Raw genomic sequence first — 18,677 nt, 5'->3', positions numbered from 1 at the left:
ACTGGTGCACCAGAAATAAGGCAGCAGCTTTTCTCCCCTCAGTGTTGCTATGTACAGTAGACATTTATGTAACACTGCTTCTCACTTTCAAGTTTGTCCTTACCTAGGGTCAACAGCAACGAAGCCAAGATTTATTTATCAAACTGTCAGTGCCACTTGGGCTGAAGGACTGTGTTTGCAAACAGAGTGGCAGTGAAGGAGTTAAAAAGACAGAGCACGCCGAAAAATAAAATGCATCAAAGACAGAAGCTGATACGGCCTTTTAAAAATGGTAAATTAGAAATAGCCAGTGGTATTTGTATTTCAAATGCACTACATACTTCTAAGGCATTTACCAAATTATTCCAGATGTCCTCTGAGTGCTGGTATTTTCACTCTGATTTTTGCATAGGAAGGGTTTTCTTTGCAAGCATTAGTTCACAATCCTTGGCATAATATATCTGCACCTTATTTGACAATGGGAATGATTCCTATGGGGTCTGGTAAACAAGGGAAAATTTCCCTTCCCCATCATGGCTGCTCTAAATATTTACCCCATCTGAGGAAAATATCCTTCTCCCTCCTCTCTAGCTACAGAGCTTTTTCCTTGAAGAATCATTTGATTAATATATTATGACACCATTAACCTGCAGTTTCAGGATCTTCATATGGCTTCCCCCTTCCCCTCCGGGTAAGAATATTACGAATCACCAGGCAAAAGGTGGACGTCTCGGGTTGGGGGACAGGAAGATTTTGACAGGAGGCATAGAGGAATGCACTTAGGTTGTGTGTGGGTGATTTGTGCTCAGACTTTCAAGGTCTCCGCTAAAAGCCAGGCTGTCATTTGATTTGTTGCTTTCCGCACTTCCCCCATTATAGTGGTATGTATCTAGAGCAGGGGTTCTCAAACTTCATTGTACCGAGACCCCCTTCTGACAACAAAAATTACTACAAGACCCTAGGAGGGGGGATGGAAACCTAAGCCCACCTGAGCCCCGGGGGTCAAAGCTCAAGGGAGCCGCCCAGGCAGGGGGCCTGTAATCGAAGCCCTGCTGTCCAGGGCTGACGCCCTTGGGCTTTGGCCCCAGGCCCCAGAAAGTCTAAGCCAACCCTGAGGATGTTCAGAAGTGGGCCCATAATGTACTTGGCACATTATGTGATGGATTTTTGTGCTACTGTAACTGCTCCCCTCAGTGCTACAAGATAGGTAATGTGATTAATACAGTAGTGATTAATTATTAATCAACATACATTAATATAAGCACTTGAAGAAATGGCATTCGTTGATTGAAACCTTTGGGTATGACAATGCATTGCACACGTTGAGCCAGTGAAAGGTGTCAGAGGGCCCGACTCTGACCAGCTCACGGCACTGAGCACCCTCAGCTTAACTGGAGAATCCTTAAAACCTTCAGGATTTGCTCAGCTCAACTCCTTGACAAATCAGGCTCATCCTGGGGACCAAAGAGTCTCATCTTAGTGACATGCTCTTACACCAGTGCAACTTCACAGTAGCCTCAATGCATGTTATTACTCTTGATTTCCACCAGCAGATGAGGAGATTCACGCTTGATATTAAAATTCAGAGCATGGTGGAAATTCTCCAGTTGGAATATACATACCCATGCAAGATGCACCTCCATTACAGTAAAGGTCAGTTCAGCTTGCAAGCCTGAGATATTTCTATTAGCTTCCAAACTTTAGTGTTGAACTCTTTTAAAAATATTGCCTTTGTGAAAAAAAATGGTAGTAAAATGGGATGTATAATCTACAGAGGAGCAGATCCAGCTTTTTCTTAAATCATGCTGACATGCATATGAAATAACTGCTCAGCTGAAGTAGAAATTAATCTTCCTACCAGTTATTTTGTTACAAGTAAACCTTGCTTTTTAATAACTGTCTTCTTGCTCCGTGGCTGCTACTAGCAGCAACTTGTTAGCCTCCTGCAGGCTTCTTCAAGCAATGTCTTACTGTTTAAAACCATAACCTGGTGGGCTGGCTCTCTCTGAATGGAGGGTTTTCTCTTGGGCTGCAGCTCGGAGAACAAACCTCTTGCTAAACCATTACTCCCAAGATTTATTTTTTTTTAAAGCGGGTCTAGAATTACAGCCTCCCAAGCCTGTCATCCTCACTATTTACACCTTCCCAGCCAACTCCTCGTCGGCCATTCTCCTCCCGTTCACATGCCAGTAGGATTTAAAGCCCTGGGATGAATTCGGATCTTGTTTGCGACGGATGTTAATCTAGAGGTATGGGTTATGTCAGCTTGAGATCAGAACTGGTCCCTGGTATGGCATATCTACTAACATGAGACATGAAAATCAACATAACACCACAGGACTGGAAGGGACCTCCTGGGTCATCCAGTCCAGTCCCCTGCTACTGCAGGAAACCCCATCCTATAATCCCATTTAGCAACTTCCATCCTAAAGCCAGTTAGGTTTCTTGCCCCAACTCCTCCTATTGGGAGGCCATTCCAGAACCTCATTCCTCTGCTGGTTAGAAGTCTTCTTCTGATTTCCAGCCTGAATGCACTCACGGTGAGTTGACAGCCCTTTGTTCTTATGCCAATGTTGACCTTTAGTGCTTCTCCCTCCCTGATGTTTACCCCACTGAGCATGAGGGCTGAAACTCAGCCACGCTGCAGACAGCCCACATGCAAGAATCTCTACAAAACTTATGTAGTGGGATTGTGGTGGAGACTGCATGTGTGACTGCACACCCTGTGTGCTATGGAAGGGGTCTTCATGCTGGCCCCAAATAGGCTGCTGCGAAGGGAGATTTATGGACAGGGCAAGAAAGGGGCCATAGGACATTGACTATCCAGATCCCGTGACCCTAATTCCCCTGTAGGAGAAGCAGCACTTACTACCAGCACATGGACTGAAATCATGGTCCGGAGTGGCAGTGCAACTCAGGAATGTGCCTGCAAATGGTGGAGATGGATATCAACCTTAAGCCAACCCTACCCGGTCCCCAGTTGTCCCCATTCAGGCTCAATTAGGCAACCCTTAGTCACAAGGGGGAGCACTTACTCACATGAGTAGCCCCAGTGACTTTACTGTGACTGCTTGAGAGAGTCAGCACCCCGCAATGTAAATGCAGCACTAGTCTCTGCACCAAGCCCAGCTCCTCAGGGGTTGCGAGAGGGGGGTAGAATGTCACACAAGACAGGGGCGGTGGCTTCAATCAGGGGATGAGAGGAGTTCATGCCATTTTAAATGCACAAAAATAAAAGCACTGAAAGGTTGGTGACACACACGGCAGACAGAGAAAGGCACCTGCTGTGAAAATGCTGGTAGGGCTGCAGCTTTGTGAAGTATCAAGCAAGAAATGGCACAATACCCAGAGGAATTCTCCCTAGCAGTCAGGGAGCTCCTGACAGCCTGGCTTATATGGCATGTTTCAAAGCACGAAGAGACATTCAGTTATGTAAATCCGGTTGATCTGTAAACGTGGAATTAAGCACTGCCAGCATTTACTTACTTTCCTGGCATTTATTATTATTTTTTTATATATCTTCTTGGCCTAGGGGTGAAAATGCTGTGTAGTAGAAAGGCCCTGCACTGTTTTTTTGCCAATCTGTACACTCAAAAACACAGTGCGTAGTGCAGCCTCCAGAAAGGTCTATTTGTCAATAACATTTTCTGCTACTGAAGTCAACAAGGCAAGATTTCAGTGTCACAATCCCCACCCCTTAATCTTTTTGCTGCTGTAAAAAGCATGCCTCAAGGAAAGCAAAGACATTCAGGCTTTGAGCCTCTTTTTCAATTCACACCACAACGTGGAGAGAGTACTCAGATCTGAACAATGCTGAAAGATCCAGGATTCAGAGCACCACAAAAAATAATAATGCAAATAAAGACAAAAGCACCTTTTGTTATAGCACTGCCAAAGTGCTTCAAAAACATCAAGTAAGCCTCATAAAACCCGTCTGAGGTAGATGGTATTAACCCCATTTTATAGCTGGGCAAACAGATACAGGAAGGCAAAATGATGCCCCCCAAGATCAGAAAAGCCAATGCCTTAGATAGAAGTCGAACCCAAAGGTTCTAACTATTTATCCCCAGTTCTGACAACCCTCCCAAGCTATATACTAGTTTTCAAAATTTCATAAGGACAGTACCAGCTCCTCCTATCATTTGGATTAAGAGGATAGCTCATTATTCTTTGAATTAGAAGGCATCACTTATATTTGAGCTGTGCCAAACTATACAATCTAGAAAAGTGTTTGCTCTTTGTATGTTAATGGAACAGCTATATGCCAGAGAGGAAAGCAAGCAACCATAAACATTTTTGTAGGTAGTTGCTAGAGAACCTAAAGCAACAGAATAATAACCATTATATCTGCACTTGTGGTTAACAAATAAGAACATAAGAACAGCCATATGGAGTCAGACCAATGGTCTATCTACCCCAGTATCTTGTCTTCCGACAGTGGCCAATGTCAGGTGCCCCAGAGGGAATTAACAGAATAGGTAATCATCAAGTGATCCATCCTCTGTCACCCATTCCCCAACTTCTGTCAAACAGAGGCTAGGGACACAATTCCTGCCCATCCTGGCTAACAGCCACTGATGGACCTGTCCTCCATGAATTTATCTAGTTCTTTTTTGAACCCTTGGTTTTCACAACATCCTCTGGCAAAGAGTTCCACAGGCTGACTGTGCACTGTGTGAAGAAATACTTCCCTTTATTTGCTTTAAATCTGCTGTCTATTAATTTCATTTGGTGACCCCTAGTTCTTGTGTTATGAAAAGGAGTAAATAACACTTTATTATTTATTTTCTCCACACCAGTCATGATTTTATAGACCTCAATCATCTCCCCCCTTACTCGTCTCTTTTTTAAGCTGAAAAGTCCCAAACTTATTAATCTTTCCTCACATAGAAGCTGTTTCATACCCCTAATCTTTTTAGTTGCCCTTTTCTGAACCTTTTCCAATTTCAATATATCTTTTTTGAGATGAGGTGATACAGTTATGATATTGCTAGTCATAAACTAACCACAACCCCTCCCTCTGTGCATGGCAATATCTCATCGCTACACAGGTGGCTGGCAGCATTATATTATGTTTAATATTAAGCTAATACAGATGACAATAAAGGGTCTGATTCTCCAGTTTTACATTGCAGTAACTATCTACAGAAGGTCTGACTAGCTGACCATAATGGTCCCTTCTGGCCTTAAAACTCTATTAATCTACAAATCATTTAGTGAATTAGGCCCAAAAATCAGTGGGTGGGATTTAGGCAGTGACTGAACTTCAAAGGGATTTGGGCACCTAACTTCTTTTGGCTAAGATTTGCAAAGGAGCCTATCTGAAAACAACCACTTTGCCCCTTCCATTTACTCCAAACTGAGTAAAGTCAGGGGCTAGTGGCATTTGTCTATCTTTGGCATAGACAAGTGCCAGGCCATTTTCCCCACACCTCTCTGCCAAGGCCCTTCTGTCCTACTATTCCAGTCATGGTGTCTCCTGAACAGCAGCTGCAAAAGCAGAGACCAACCTCATTTTCATTGTCACACATGCGACAAGCCAATATATGAGCTACTGAAAGACTGCACCCCTCTTAATGCAGACACTGACATTAACAGACACCAATGCAGGGCCGTTAATAAAAAAAAAGGGGGGGAGTTGAAAGCCATAAACTAAATCAAAGTGCAAAGTGCTAACATATGGGAGAGCCACAGTTCTGAGTGGGGCTGAGACCCTCCTGTTTCAGTGTATGCCACAAGCATTCTAGAGGTGATGCTCCTGAGGTCTGGGGGAAGATTAAGGGCCAGATCCGCTCAAAATCAATGACATTCTATTAAAATCAATGGAACTATACTGATCCCGATTGTGTACGTCTTTAGTCCCCTATTATCCTTAGAGCAGAACTTGAACATGAGGAAACAGAACTGGGGGATTAAAGAAGAAATAAAGGAGGCCAAGGCAATGGGATAGGGGAAATGTTGCTCCTCAGAATCAGTGGGTTCCGATTTCTCCCGCTTATTATGTACAGATTGGGAAATGGATGGTAGGAGAGAGAGCTCATGTTCTGAAGCTCTGGGAAAAGAAAGAACAACAACAACAACATTCTGTAGACTGGGCAAGGCTTCCATCAGCACACACAAAGCAAAGGGTCACAGCAATTAAGGCTAATTCCTACCATATTATAAATGGTGATGCAAATGACACATCGGCCCCAATTCTCCTCTCAGTTATATCAGTGTAAATCAGCATCAATCCACTGAAGTCAGTTGAGAGGCTAAAATCAATTTGAGTCACTCTGGAGTACGTGAGTTGTAAACTCATCAGCAGAGGCACCTAAAAAGTCCAGCTTGAACTCATTCACCAGTGTGTGCGTGCGCAAAGTGAGTGTGACTTTCATGGTGACTTGGGGGTATAGCAGAAATACCCTATCTTGCTTTCTCCTGCTAGTTGTTTTTCCTGATCCAACTCCAAGTGCATAAATCATATGCTTTTTGCGAACACACTCAGTATCAAACCAGTTACCCCTATGGGCCAGTTTACACCCCACCTGTCATTTACATCATCATAGGATTTGGCCCAGAGATTTCATAAGGTTGCACTCACTTTCCCATAGTCTGGGGTGAGCCCTCCATATATATCCCTACCAGACAGCTATTCAGTATGGAGGCAGGCTAGGGAGAATACACTTTCATATTTTACATACAGAATCCCAATCTGTAATATTTAAATCTAATATTTTTGTCTGGAGTTTCTCCATTTCAAAGCCGTTTCATTTGTGTGCCAGTAAAGAGCACCGTCGGTCTTGCAGAGCACTTTTAATTCTGATCAATCTGGTGTTCATTTAACCAATCCCAATTTCAGAGGACTGAGGTTAGCAAGCTGAAGTGGAGACATTTCAGATGTTCCATGGATTGTTCTTGAATCAGCCATACAAGCAACCGTTTGTTTCCGTTTTTTAAATTAATTTACACACTGATAAATGAATCATCCCCACCATCATAACAAATCTTCTCTGAGCCCTTTTGGCTTTGAGCATAAACACTTGATGTGACTTGGTACTTTGCTGTGTCCTCCTTATTTCAGAATTTTAAATAATCATAAATAAGAAAACCTGCTACTCTTTGGTACATTGTATCTGCTTAGCACAAAGCTCTGACTCTTAAGTCTTACAAAAAATAATTGCACTTCTTTCTTCCATAGAGTCCTGTTAGTCCCAAGACTTTCAGCTGAAGGATTCTTTATTGTATTCGAACCTTGTCCCATAGGAGTTGCTGCTGTTGCTCAATTTGTGGAGTACCTTGGAGATTTCATTTGGTCCACAACAGAAAACGCCAACAGTTTTCCTATCAAGAATGAAAAGTGAGTCACCACATGCCAGATAAATTGTGAATCGTGTCTAAAAGGCACACAGAGCTGGATTCTAATCTCACATGCCACAGAATTACAATAGTATCATATATTTTAAGGACAGAAAGGACCATTAGTTCATTTAATCTGACCTCTTGTATATCAGTGGCCATAGAATTTCACCCATTTATCCCTGTATTGAGTGCAATAACTTGTGTTTGATCAAAGCACATTTTCCAGAAAGGAATCCCATCTTGATTTGAAGACATCAAAAGATCAAGAATCCACCACTCCCATTGCTCAGTCACCATCACTATTACAAATTTGTGTCACTGCAATGACTTCATTAGTATAACTTCTCATTTATACCACCGTGAGATCACAATCAAGTCTATGATGATTCAAAACGCTAATTAAAAGGAAGTACTACCAGATCATGCATTATTTCTAGCAGAAGCAGAATGCCTCTATGGCTACAATGTTCTCGATTGAAACATTCAGATTGAAATTCTGCCCTCCTGCTATGCATGTCAAAGTCTTGTGAGGACCCAAAGACAGGATATGGCCCTTAATCTGTGACCAAAATCATGAACCCAGATTCACTGATATACTTTGGTGACAAAAGGCTGTTATAAATTAGCTTACTGGCTTGTCTTCAATTAATGCCAGTTAAACTGGGTTTAGGCAACTTTGCATCACTAGAACAGCACAGTCAGAATGTAGTGTTGAATATGCTCCAGATTCTGATCCCAAACTGAAGACTACACTGCAATGCACGTGCACAAAGGGACAGAGTCAAAGAGGCACATGCAACCTTATTTGTGACATTTCCTCACTTTTGAGTGCTCACCCATGGAACCTTAATGTTCTTTTAATGTAGGGTTTTGTGTGCTTTTTTTGTAATTTAAGTCAGTGGTATTTGATCTGTGGTTACTCATCACTGCTGAAAATCCAGTCCTATGTGATTTAGTTCCTAGGCACAGTTCAGAGGGAAAAAAAAGAGGGAATATGAGTATAACTAAAATGGGACTATGAACCCAGCATGTCCAAAATCATGCAAGTTATTAAGGCACTTAAATACGGATGTGGGTGCCCAATATTGGACACTTAAGTTAGAAAATGTTCCTTTGATACCAAATTTGACTTTTCACTTTTTAGACTAGTATTCTATAAAGGTAAATTAACTAGGCCTTATTATTACAAACATTATAAAATTACTATTATAAAATTGTAAGGAATAGGTTAAAGAATATTTAGATAAGTCAGCAGGGCCTGGTCAAATTCATCCTAGGGAATTTAAGGAACTAGCTGAAGCAATCTCGGAACTGTTAGCAATTATCTTTGAGAACTCATGGAAGACGGGTGGAGTCCAAGAAGACTGAGGAAGGGAAAACATAGTACACATCTTTAAAAAGGGGAACAGAGGATGTGGGGAATTATACACCAGTCAGCCTAGATTTGATACTTGGAAAGATACTGCAACAAATTAATAAACTATCAACTTGTAAGCACCTGGAGGATAATAGGGTTATAAGAAATATCCAGCATGGATCTGTCAAGAACAAATCATGCCAAACCAACCTAATTTCCTTCTTTGACAGGGCTACTGGCCGGGTGAATAAGAGGAAGCAGTAACTGTGGTATATCTTGATTTTAATAAGGCTTTTGACACAGACAGTCCCACATGAGCAATTTAAGCAAATGAGAGCAATGTAGTCTAGATAAAATTACTATAAAATGGGTGCACCACTGGTTGAAAAACCTACTCAAAGAATTTGAATCAGTGATTTGCTGTCTAACTGGGAGGGCATATCTAGTGGGGTCCTGCAGGGGAGGTCAGTCCTGAGCCCAGTACTATTTAATATTTTCATTAATGTCTGGGACAATAGAGAACAGAATATGCTTATAAAATTTGCAGATTGCACCTAGCTGGGAGGGTAGCAAGCACTTTGGAGGACAGGAATAGAATTCCTAATAACCTTGACAAATTGGAGAATTTGTCTGAATTCAACAATGCAAAGTACTTCACGTAGCAAGGAAAAAATCAATGCACAAATGGAAAACAACTGGTTAGGTGGTAGTACTGTTGAAAAGAATCTGGGGGTTATAGCCAGGGCTTTGGAGCGGAGCCCGAAGCTGGAGTACGAACCAGTAGGTTTTATGCCCAGAGCTGGAGCGGAGCAATTCAAAAATTTGATTGCTCCAAATCCCTGGTTATATCAGCTCAGAAATTGAATATAAGTCAACAACTTGATGCAGCTGCGAAAAAGGTTAATATAATTCTGGAGTGTATGAATAGGAGTGTTATATGTAAGACACAGGAGGTAACTGTCCCACTCTACTCAGCACTGGCGAGGCCTCAGTTGTAGTTCTGCATCCAATTGTGAGCACCACTCTTTAGGAAATATGGAGACAAAGTGGAGAGAGTCCAGAGGAGAGCACCAAAAATGATAAAAGGGTTAGAAAACCTGACCTATGAGGAAAAGTTAAAAGAACTCGGCATGTTTAGTCTTGAGAAAAGACGACTGAGGGAGGACCTGATAACAGTCTTCAAATATGTTAAGGGCTCTTCTAAAGAGGAGGGTAGTAAATTGTTTTCCATGTCTAGTGAAGGTAGAACAAGAAGTAATGGGCTTAATCTGCAGCATGGGAGATTTAGGTTAGCCATTAGGGAAAACTTTCTAACTATAAGGGTAGTTAAATAGGTTTCCAGGGGAGGTTGTGGCATCCCCATCATGGGAGGTTTTTAAGAACAAGTTTGACAAACACCTGTCGGGGTGGTCTAGGTTTACGTGGTCCTGTCTCCGTGCAGGGGTCTGGACTAGATGACTTCTCAGGGTCCCTTCCAGCCTTACATTTGTATGATTCTTGATTATTTAAAATGACAAAGAAAAAGCTGAAATGAGCATTTACCAAATTTTAAGAAGCACATGCAGAGATGTGGATTCTTATTACACATTCGTTACTGAAGATCTAGAATGGACAGTTACACTCATTACCATTTAGCCACAATACTAGTGCACACTATAACAGCTCCAAGGAACCATTGGGACAGATGATGTGAATATTAACAGTAATCCGTGTTATGCTCTCTGTATGTGTGTATATATGTTCCATTCTATATGCATCCGAAGAAGTGGGCTGTAGCCCACGAAAGCTTATGCTCTAATAAATTTGTTAGTCTCTAAGGTGCCACAAGTACTCCTGTTCTTCTTTTTGCGGATACAGACTAACACGGCTGCTACTCCGAAACCTGAAGGAAGTCTGCGCTGCTAGACAGAAAAAAAGTATAGTCTAAGGATATTGACAAACTTATGGAAATATGTGCCTTTGAAAGAAGAAAATGAATTACAGAAAAAAGTCTTTGGCCCACAATTTCAAATTTAGGTATCTAAAGTTAACCAGTTAAATCCATAATTAGGCAACCTGAATAACAGATGGCCACTGACTTTATGCAATGAAGGGAAGCGAACACTAGCATTGCAAAAGGCAGGAAATGTCACCAAAAAAGTTGCATGTGCAACCAAAACAATGGCCTTGTGCAGGTGCATCATAATACCATTTTTAATTATACAGTCCCACACGATTTACAATTTTTCCATACACATTCAGCACCCCCCCATCCCTGCACTGTTGTGTATTTACATTGAATTCCATTGTCATCATGGTCCAGTGTTGCATTACTGACAAGGGGAGAAAAATAAGTGGCCTGATTTTCAGATGCATTGAGCAAATTATTGACTGTCTTCAACGGGCTCTGTTGGTGCCAAACACTTTTGAAAACCAGATAGTATGTGCTTTTGTGGAGGAGGAGAAGGGCAAGTAAGCCTTGAATATGAATTTTTATCTTATTGTGTATTTAATTCAAAGCCTTAATGTTATTAAACATTTGTATCCATAAGTTTACTCAAGTACAGCGAGTTGTTGAGTAAAACTAATATACACTGCTACCCCGATATAACACGACCGGATATAACATGAATTCGGATATAATGCAGGGGAGGGGGCTGCGCGCTCCGGCAGATGAAAGAAAGTTCAATATAACACGGTTTCACCTATAACGCGTAAGACTTTTTGGCTCCCGAGGACAGCATTATATTGGGGTAGAGGTGTAGCATCTCTCACTCTAGGTACTTACATAACCATAATCACCACAGTATCTCAGCCTCTCACAATCACTAACACAGCACTTCCATGAGTGACAGCACTTCCATGAGTAGGGAACATTTTACAACAGGAAACTGAGTCAAAGAAAGGTTAAGTGACGTGCCCAACGTCACATCAGAAGTCTGTAGCTGAGCCAGAAATTGAATCCAGGGCTCTTAAGTCCCAGTCAAGTCAATGCCCTATCCACCAGATCACCCTTAACAGTAATACTTAGCACTGCTATAGCACTTTATATTTTCAAAGTGTTGTGCAAATACTAATTCATCAATCCATACAACACCCCTGTGAGGCAAGTAGGCAGGTAAGCATTATTATTCCCATTTTACACATGGAGTAATTGAGGGAGAGGTGAGGTGACTGGCAATATAATAAGAGCCAGAGCTAGGATTTGGGATTTTCTGATTCCAAACCATGTATTACATTCCTTAGAGATGACTGTCTTTTATAGCATGGAGAAAATGTGCCTTATCTTTACATACCTTCTTTCCCCACATGTTTTAATTTCTTCTGTTTAGCTCATTCTTAGCTCTATGGAAGAAGCATATTGCCATTTGGACCCAGCAACATTTAAAAGCTATGATAATATCTCAGAAGTATATAGCACTAGGGTTACCATATTTTGTGCCTCCAAATGGAGGACACTCCAGGGGACCCCGGCCCCGCCCCCAGCCCCGCCCATGCCCCCGCCCCAACTCCGCCCCCTCCCCAAAGTCTCCGCCCCCTCCCCTGCTTCCCGCGAACATTTAATTCGCGGGAAGCCTGAAGCAGGTAAAGGGGGGGGGGGGAGGAGGTGCGGCCTAGGCTGGCCCTCCCGCGGCTCCAGCCTGGGTCGGCTCGGGCCCTGGGGTGCCGGCCGGCCCCGGCCGACCACACCCGGCCCGCCCAGCACTGCCGGCCGGCCCCTGGCGGCCCGGCGCACCCCCCGGCCCCGCGACCCCGGACCGGCTCCCGAACCGGCCCCCCGGCTCGGCGCATCCCCGCGGCTCGGCGCACCCCCGCAGCCCGGCGCACCCCCTGGCCCCGCAACCCCGGACCGGCTCCCGAACCGGCCCCCAGGCTCGGCGCACCCCCGCAGCTCGGCGCACCCCCGCAGCCCGGCGACCCCGGACCGGCTCCCGGATCGGCCCCCCGGCTCAGCGCACCCCGCGGCTCGGCACACCCCCGCGGCCCCGGACCGGCCCCCCGGCTCAGCGCACCCCGCGGCTCCGCGGCCCGGCGCACCCCCAGGCCCCGCGACCCCGGACCGGCTCCCGGACCGGCCCCCCGGCTCAGCGCACCCCGCGGCTCCCGGCTTGGCGCACCCCCCCGGCCCGGCGCACCCCCCAGCGGCCCGGCCCGGCGCACCCCCCAGCGGCCCGGCTCCGCGGCACGGCGCGACCCTGGACCGGCTCCGCGGCCCGGCGCACCCCCGCGGCCCGGCCCGGCGCACCCCCCAGCGGCCCGGCTCCGCGGCCCGGCGCGACCCCGGACCAGCTCCGCGGCCCGGCGCACCCCCCGGCGGCCCGGCCCCCGGCACCGCGCCCCCTGCTCCCCGCCCGGCCCCGCGACCCCGGCCCGGCCCCGCACCGGCCCGGCCAAAGAGGCCCCGGCCGAGCCCTCCCTCCCTCCTGATTTTCCCGGACATGCCCGGCTTTTGGGGATTTCCCCCCGGACGGGGATTTGAGCCCCCAAAAGCCGGACATGTCCGGGAAAATCCGGACGTATGGTAACCCTAATAGCACATTTTTATCCTGAAGATAAATGAACCACTTAAAAGGGCACCACCCTTTCCCCAAATAGATTGCACGAAAATCCTGAAAACTGGCTGCATATCGTACACACCGAATTGTCCCAATGCAAATACTGTAGATGTGGTATAAACTATCAACAGTAGATGGTGCACTTTTGCTCCTCTTAGTTGAACTGAAAGAATATGAACCTGATGCTGGATTGAATTAATCTGTTAACTGTGCAGAGAAATATTAAATTCTAGCAGACCTCAGACACTTAGACATGAGCTTTCCCTGTCTGGGAGTCAAGCAACCAAAACCAGTGGTATGCTGAACTGATGAAAGCATCCCTAGTTGCGTGTTTATTTATGTTGGGCTTTTAGTAACCATAGCCACAGAATGATAGGAGGGGAAGGGAGCTCAATAGGTCATCTAGTCCAGTCCCCTGCACTTAGACAGGACTAAGTGTTATCTCTAGACCATCCCTGACTGGTGTTTGTCTAACCTGTTCTTTTTTAGTAGAAATGTAAAATAAAAACTGGGAAATACTTTGGATGTCACAAAATAAAGATTGCAAACCAACCATGTGTGTGTCTGCCAATATGTCCGGAATCCTGAATGCCAACGCTAGACTTATTTGGCTAAAAGAAGAACTGTTTGTCTTGCCCTTATTTAGTGGTATGCGTATTGCACCAGGGCCATTCGGAGGGAGTTACTGAAAAATGGGAAGAAGAAGTAGGAGAAGCAGCAAAAAAAAGGTCAGGAAGCTGAACAATTGAATTATGGTGAAAGGTTAAAGTTCTGATCTTGCATCTGGTAAGTTCTAAGTTAATGGGACTCTGTAGAGGAGTGGACTCACCCCTGCGGCGCCTCCTGCTGGTGACTTCTGGGAATTAGCTCAATCCAGCCTCCAGAGCGCCCTCTGCAGGCCAGTGATCCGCCTGTCCTCTGGCCCCCATGTCCCTCCCAGACCCCGGTGCCCTTTTATCTGGGGTGCTGCCCCCTGGCAGTACACCCCTCAGTATTAGGGTTTCCCCTCCCTGGGGAACCCCCACCCACTATCCCTACCTCACCTCAGAATAAGGCCACTGCCAGTCTCCCACTAGCCCCGATTCCCTGGGGCAGACTGCAATATAGGCCACTCATCACAGGCAAGGTTGGGTTTGGACCTGCTGCCTTGGCCTAGCCCTGGGCTGCCCTCTGCAACCCCCAGTACCCCTTAGCCTCCTACTAGGCCACAGCCTGCGGCTATCCAAACTGGAGCTCCCCAGCCTTTCCCCAGCCCTGCTCCACTACAGGTACCCTATGTCTAGGGTCATGCAACCAAGCCCTTCTCCCTCTGAAAGCAGAGAGAGGGACTGCTGAGCTCCTGGCTCCCAGCCTTTTTATACAGGCCAGCTGTGGCCTGATTGGGGCATGGCCCAGCTGCGGCTGCTTCCCCAATCAGCCTGGTAGCTTTTCCTTTGCCCCAGCCCTGCTCCCTGGCTGTTTTAAGCCCTTCAGGGCAGGAGCAGGGGACCACTCCTTACCTGCACCACACACCTAACTCATGTGTCTGCAGGATGGTGACCTTACAGAGCTTGTCTATAGACCTTAGCAAGGGGGTGATATGGGCTGAGGAAGGACATAATAAGAGTTTACAAATAATGTAAAAGGTGTACACAGTCAAGGATGCAGAAGCATTACTGAGGTAGTACAAGACTTAGAAATTGCTTAGAAATCAAGGTGATGGGCATCTTAGAGATAGAAAGATGTATGGGAAAGTGGTACTTGAGGATCTAACCAGGGGTGATGAGATGAAATGTAGAAAGGAAAAATGAAAAACGTCTTGAAAGTGATGTGCATTCGGGTATGCAAGAGTCTCCCAAGAGAAATGATGGAGGCTCCCATTATTTTGGTCTTTTAAAAAGATTAAGAAAGAAATAAGAATGACACTTAAAGGGTTAACATTCCCCAAACTATGCAGGAGGCTGTGATTACAGGACCAACCTAGCAGCAGATCCACCTCTCACACCCTCCGCCCTTTCCTTTGCTATGCCCTACCTCTCCCCACCATAAAGAGCAGGACTGCCCAGAGCTAAGCCCCTGCAGAGCTGTTCTCCATGTTGCACAGGAAGTACACACCTCTACCTAGGCTCCAGTTCCTGCCTTTCCTCCTGCACATCACTGACTGGTAGTATTTATATATATTGGTTTGCATTACAGTAACTCCCTAACAGGGAGCGTGGCTCCATTGTGCTAAGCACTTTGCTACTTTGGGGGAATAGCAAGATTAGTACCACAGTGTATAGATCAGATCTTAGGTCCTGACCGGAGAGATATCACATACCAAGCATTCACACTGAGATCAATAAGATTTGCTGGGGCCCAATCCTTCTCAGGATCTAATCCTCAGTAACCACAGCATCAACGAGGCTGGTTTAACAACTGGGTTAAATTAAATCCAGAAGAGGTGACTCAATAATTTGGTGCGTGTCTCATTTATCCTACATCTGCCTTGTCTAGACTGTAAGCTCTGCCTTGCACAGTACTGATTACAGAGTCAGCTCTTAAACAATAAATAGCACTGGTACCCCCCAAAGAAAATGTATCTTCTGAACAAAGATATAACACAGTAGAATACGGCCGGTGTTTTACTGTTGCATTTCTATTATTCAAACTGTAAATTGTAAAAGTAACTGCAGAAAGCACCAATTATATCCTTCAATATAAAACTGGCATACGTTGCAAGCAAGATACTGATTATAGCAAAGGATTAAAACATGTACAATCGCTGTGTAGTAACACAGAAATATGATTTTTATTGCCTGGGCCACTGAACGGTTTAGTTGCAGGAAAAGATGAACTGCTCTGATAGCTCAAAAGGAAAGATTTCTTTTTTTTTTTTTTTACAGTCCATCTTTCAGCTGCAACACATTCGATAATATTAACATCAGTAGCTTGAATGTTACATGATAAGATAAACCCCCAAGTCATTTCCATACAAATAACTGTTTATTAAACATACACAATCCCCATCCCTCAAGCTATGGCAAAACCCATCAAGATTGGTACTTACTGTCTGTTACACTTGGCTATTTCATCAAAAAGGAGTTTCCAACGAGGTCGTCCAATGAAAAGCCTCGAGTTCAGGACCTGATATTTTTCACCAATTATTTTCTGTGAGAAACAATAAATTCAGTTGCTGTGTGTTTTGTACATTGTTACACATCACTCAAAGCTTGCATACTGGTCTGGTAGATGCCCTGGCTGACTTACCAAATAGCTGAAATGTAAAAACTGAACTAAGCATCAAACCAAGTGACTTAAACTGCAGCCATTTCTAGGCATCAATACCTCGGCTCCTTGCCTTTTGAACAGCCATCTTCAGGGTTGTGTGCCGTTTCTTATATAGCTGCTTATTAGTCTCCACGTTATTTTTAAACCAATTTGTCAATTAATACATAGAGCAATAGTTATATTCTCATTACTCACTCCCTAGTTTGCCTTCACTGCTACCCTTAAAGGGACACTGTCCATATAGGAAAAATCACATTTCTGTCTGAAGTATTTTTACCTACTATTGGTACAAGTAACACCTAAGCTAACTGGGGCTGAAAAAATGACAATGGAAACCTCTAGAGTAGGGGTCGGCAACCTTTCAGAAGTGGTGTGCAGAGTCTTCATTTATTCACTCTGATTTAAGGTTTCGTGTGCCAGTAATATATTTAACGTTTTTAGGTCTCTTTCTATAAGTCTATAATATAGAACTAAACTATTGTTGTATGTAAAGTGAATAAGGTTTTTTAAATGTTTAAGAAGCTTCATTTAAAATTAAATTAAAATGCAGAGCCCCCCGGACCAGTGGCCAGGACCCAGCAGTGTGAGTGCCACTGAAAATCAGCTCGCGTGCCGCCTTCGGCCCGCGTGCCATAGGTTGCCTACACCTGCTTTAGAGGATGGTTTACCAGTTGCTTTGAACAGCCTCAGCAGTATCAAGCACCAAAGCTGGGTCCTTGGAGTGAGCACAGGATTCTTCTAGCAATTCTAACTCACTAAAATCCCAGCTGACCTCTCTTTATGAAGCCAAACCTGTTTCCACTGCATTGCATTACCGTTCCTTGTTTTACTGTTCTAATAGAATGTAACATGTGGCTAGAGAAGAATTATATCTGATCTGATTTTCTGCGTCCACCCCATAATCGAATGATCTAAACCGTCTATTATACTAATACAAAAGTACATTCTAAGCTTGAACCATTTTACATTGTTTTTTTTACCATGGCTGAAAGCATTTTCTGGAAAAAAAAATGGGCTTGATTCTCTGGTGTCCTGCATCTCGGGTCACTCAGTGCAGAGGGAGTAAAACGTGACACTATTCCGGTTTGGTAGCGTTTTACACTCACTTTGGATTGGTGTCAATGACAGCACAAGTGCAGGGCAATGGAGACTTGCATCCAGTGCTCCCTTGAACTATCTGGAGTAACTGTTCAATTCTGGATTTATGCCAGTGTAACTGAAGACAAAATTTAGCCCTCATTGTATACAGTTCTATACTTGATGTCACCTTTTCTACCAAATGGCCATAAAAAAGAAAAGGAGTTCTAATACAAAGTCAGTAGCTACTGGACACATAATTTAAGAGTAAATATTCTAAACTGCATTACATTGACATTCAGCTTCATCTTGGATGTTTTGACTTGAACCGAGTCATTTCTTGCCTGTTCATTAATCATATATTGGATTATCTCCATGCCGGCAGAGAGATCCCATCCAGTTATTTGGAACTAGCATTGAATATTTGGAAGACTGTTCAGAATTGTTGCTGGCAGATTATTTAGCTGGAGCCCAGCAGCAAGCCCTGTGTACTGGGGTAGTTCTCATCAGAACTATAAATTGTATCTTATCTTCATCTGCTAGAAAGGAGATCGAAACCCAACAGACCTGATTCTTGACTGCCTTTCACCTTGTGTAGTAATTTAAGGCTTGATCCAATGCCAATCAAAGTTAATGGCAAAGCTCACATTAATTTCGAGTGTGACGAATTGGGCTCTTACATCAGTGCAAAATGGATGTAAAATGCTAACATCCAGGTCACCGCATCCCATGTATAAATGGCTACACAAAGTTCCAGCCAGTGGGGAATAAATCCAACTCTCTAAACTGGCATACCGTGAACAGTTCAGTACATTTTCTGGCTGTATACTTTAAAAAGTTTGACTTCTTCAAACATTCGAGACAAAAACAACACAAAAAGAAACCAATTGGGGTTTTTAAAAATAGCCAGTTTCTCACAATGTGTTTGCTTTCAAAAGTTTGGGGCTAGAATTATTCCAGCCTGATCCTCAGCCCAGGAATGATGCAAGTTTCCCACAAAGCTCTGCCAACTGTCTAGTCTGTGGCCTGGCCTGAAGGACCTCTTTCCTAGTGGAGGGAGATATGGATCTCTGCCCATTGATAATCAACTGAATGCTACCAGACTTCATTCTTCTAGTATTGTGGGGCTGGATTGTGAT

General features: G+C 44.4%; 1 protein-coding gene across 3 annotated transcripts in view; it reads right to left on the bottom strand.

The window, feature by feature from the left end:
- Positions 1-5,623: 5,623 nt before the first annotated feature.
- Positions 5,624-18,677, bottom strand: part of NOX4 (NADPH oxidase 4) — a 135,914-nt gene continuing 122,860 nt past the window's right edge. For all 3 annotated transcript variants that reach the window (XM_054015679.1, XM_054015680.1, XM_054015681.1), the window contains 2 exons: positions 16,241-16,341; positions 5,624-7,302 (listed from right to left, as the gene is read on the bottom strand). In XM_054015679.1, coding sequence (XP_053871654.1) covers positions 7,182-7,302; positions 16,241-16,341 — 222 coding nt within the window. In that variant the 3' untranslated portion in view covers positions 5,624-7,181. The remainder of the gene's footprint in view (positions 7,303-16,240; positions 16,342-18,677) is intronic.

The sequence above is a fragment of the Malaclemys terrapin genome, chromosome 1 (assembly GCF_027887155.1).
Source record: "Malaclemys terrapin pileata isolate rMalTer1 chromosome 1, rMalTer1.hap1, whole genome shotgun sequence".
NCBI classification, from domain to species: Eukaryota; Metazoa; Chordata; order Testudines; family Emydidae; genus Malaclemys; species Malaclemys terrapin.
The sequence above is the reverse complement of the archived record's forward strand: the minus strand, read 5'-3'. Positions and strand labels throughout refer to the sequence as shown.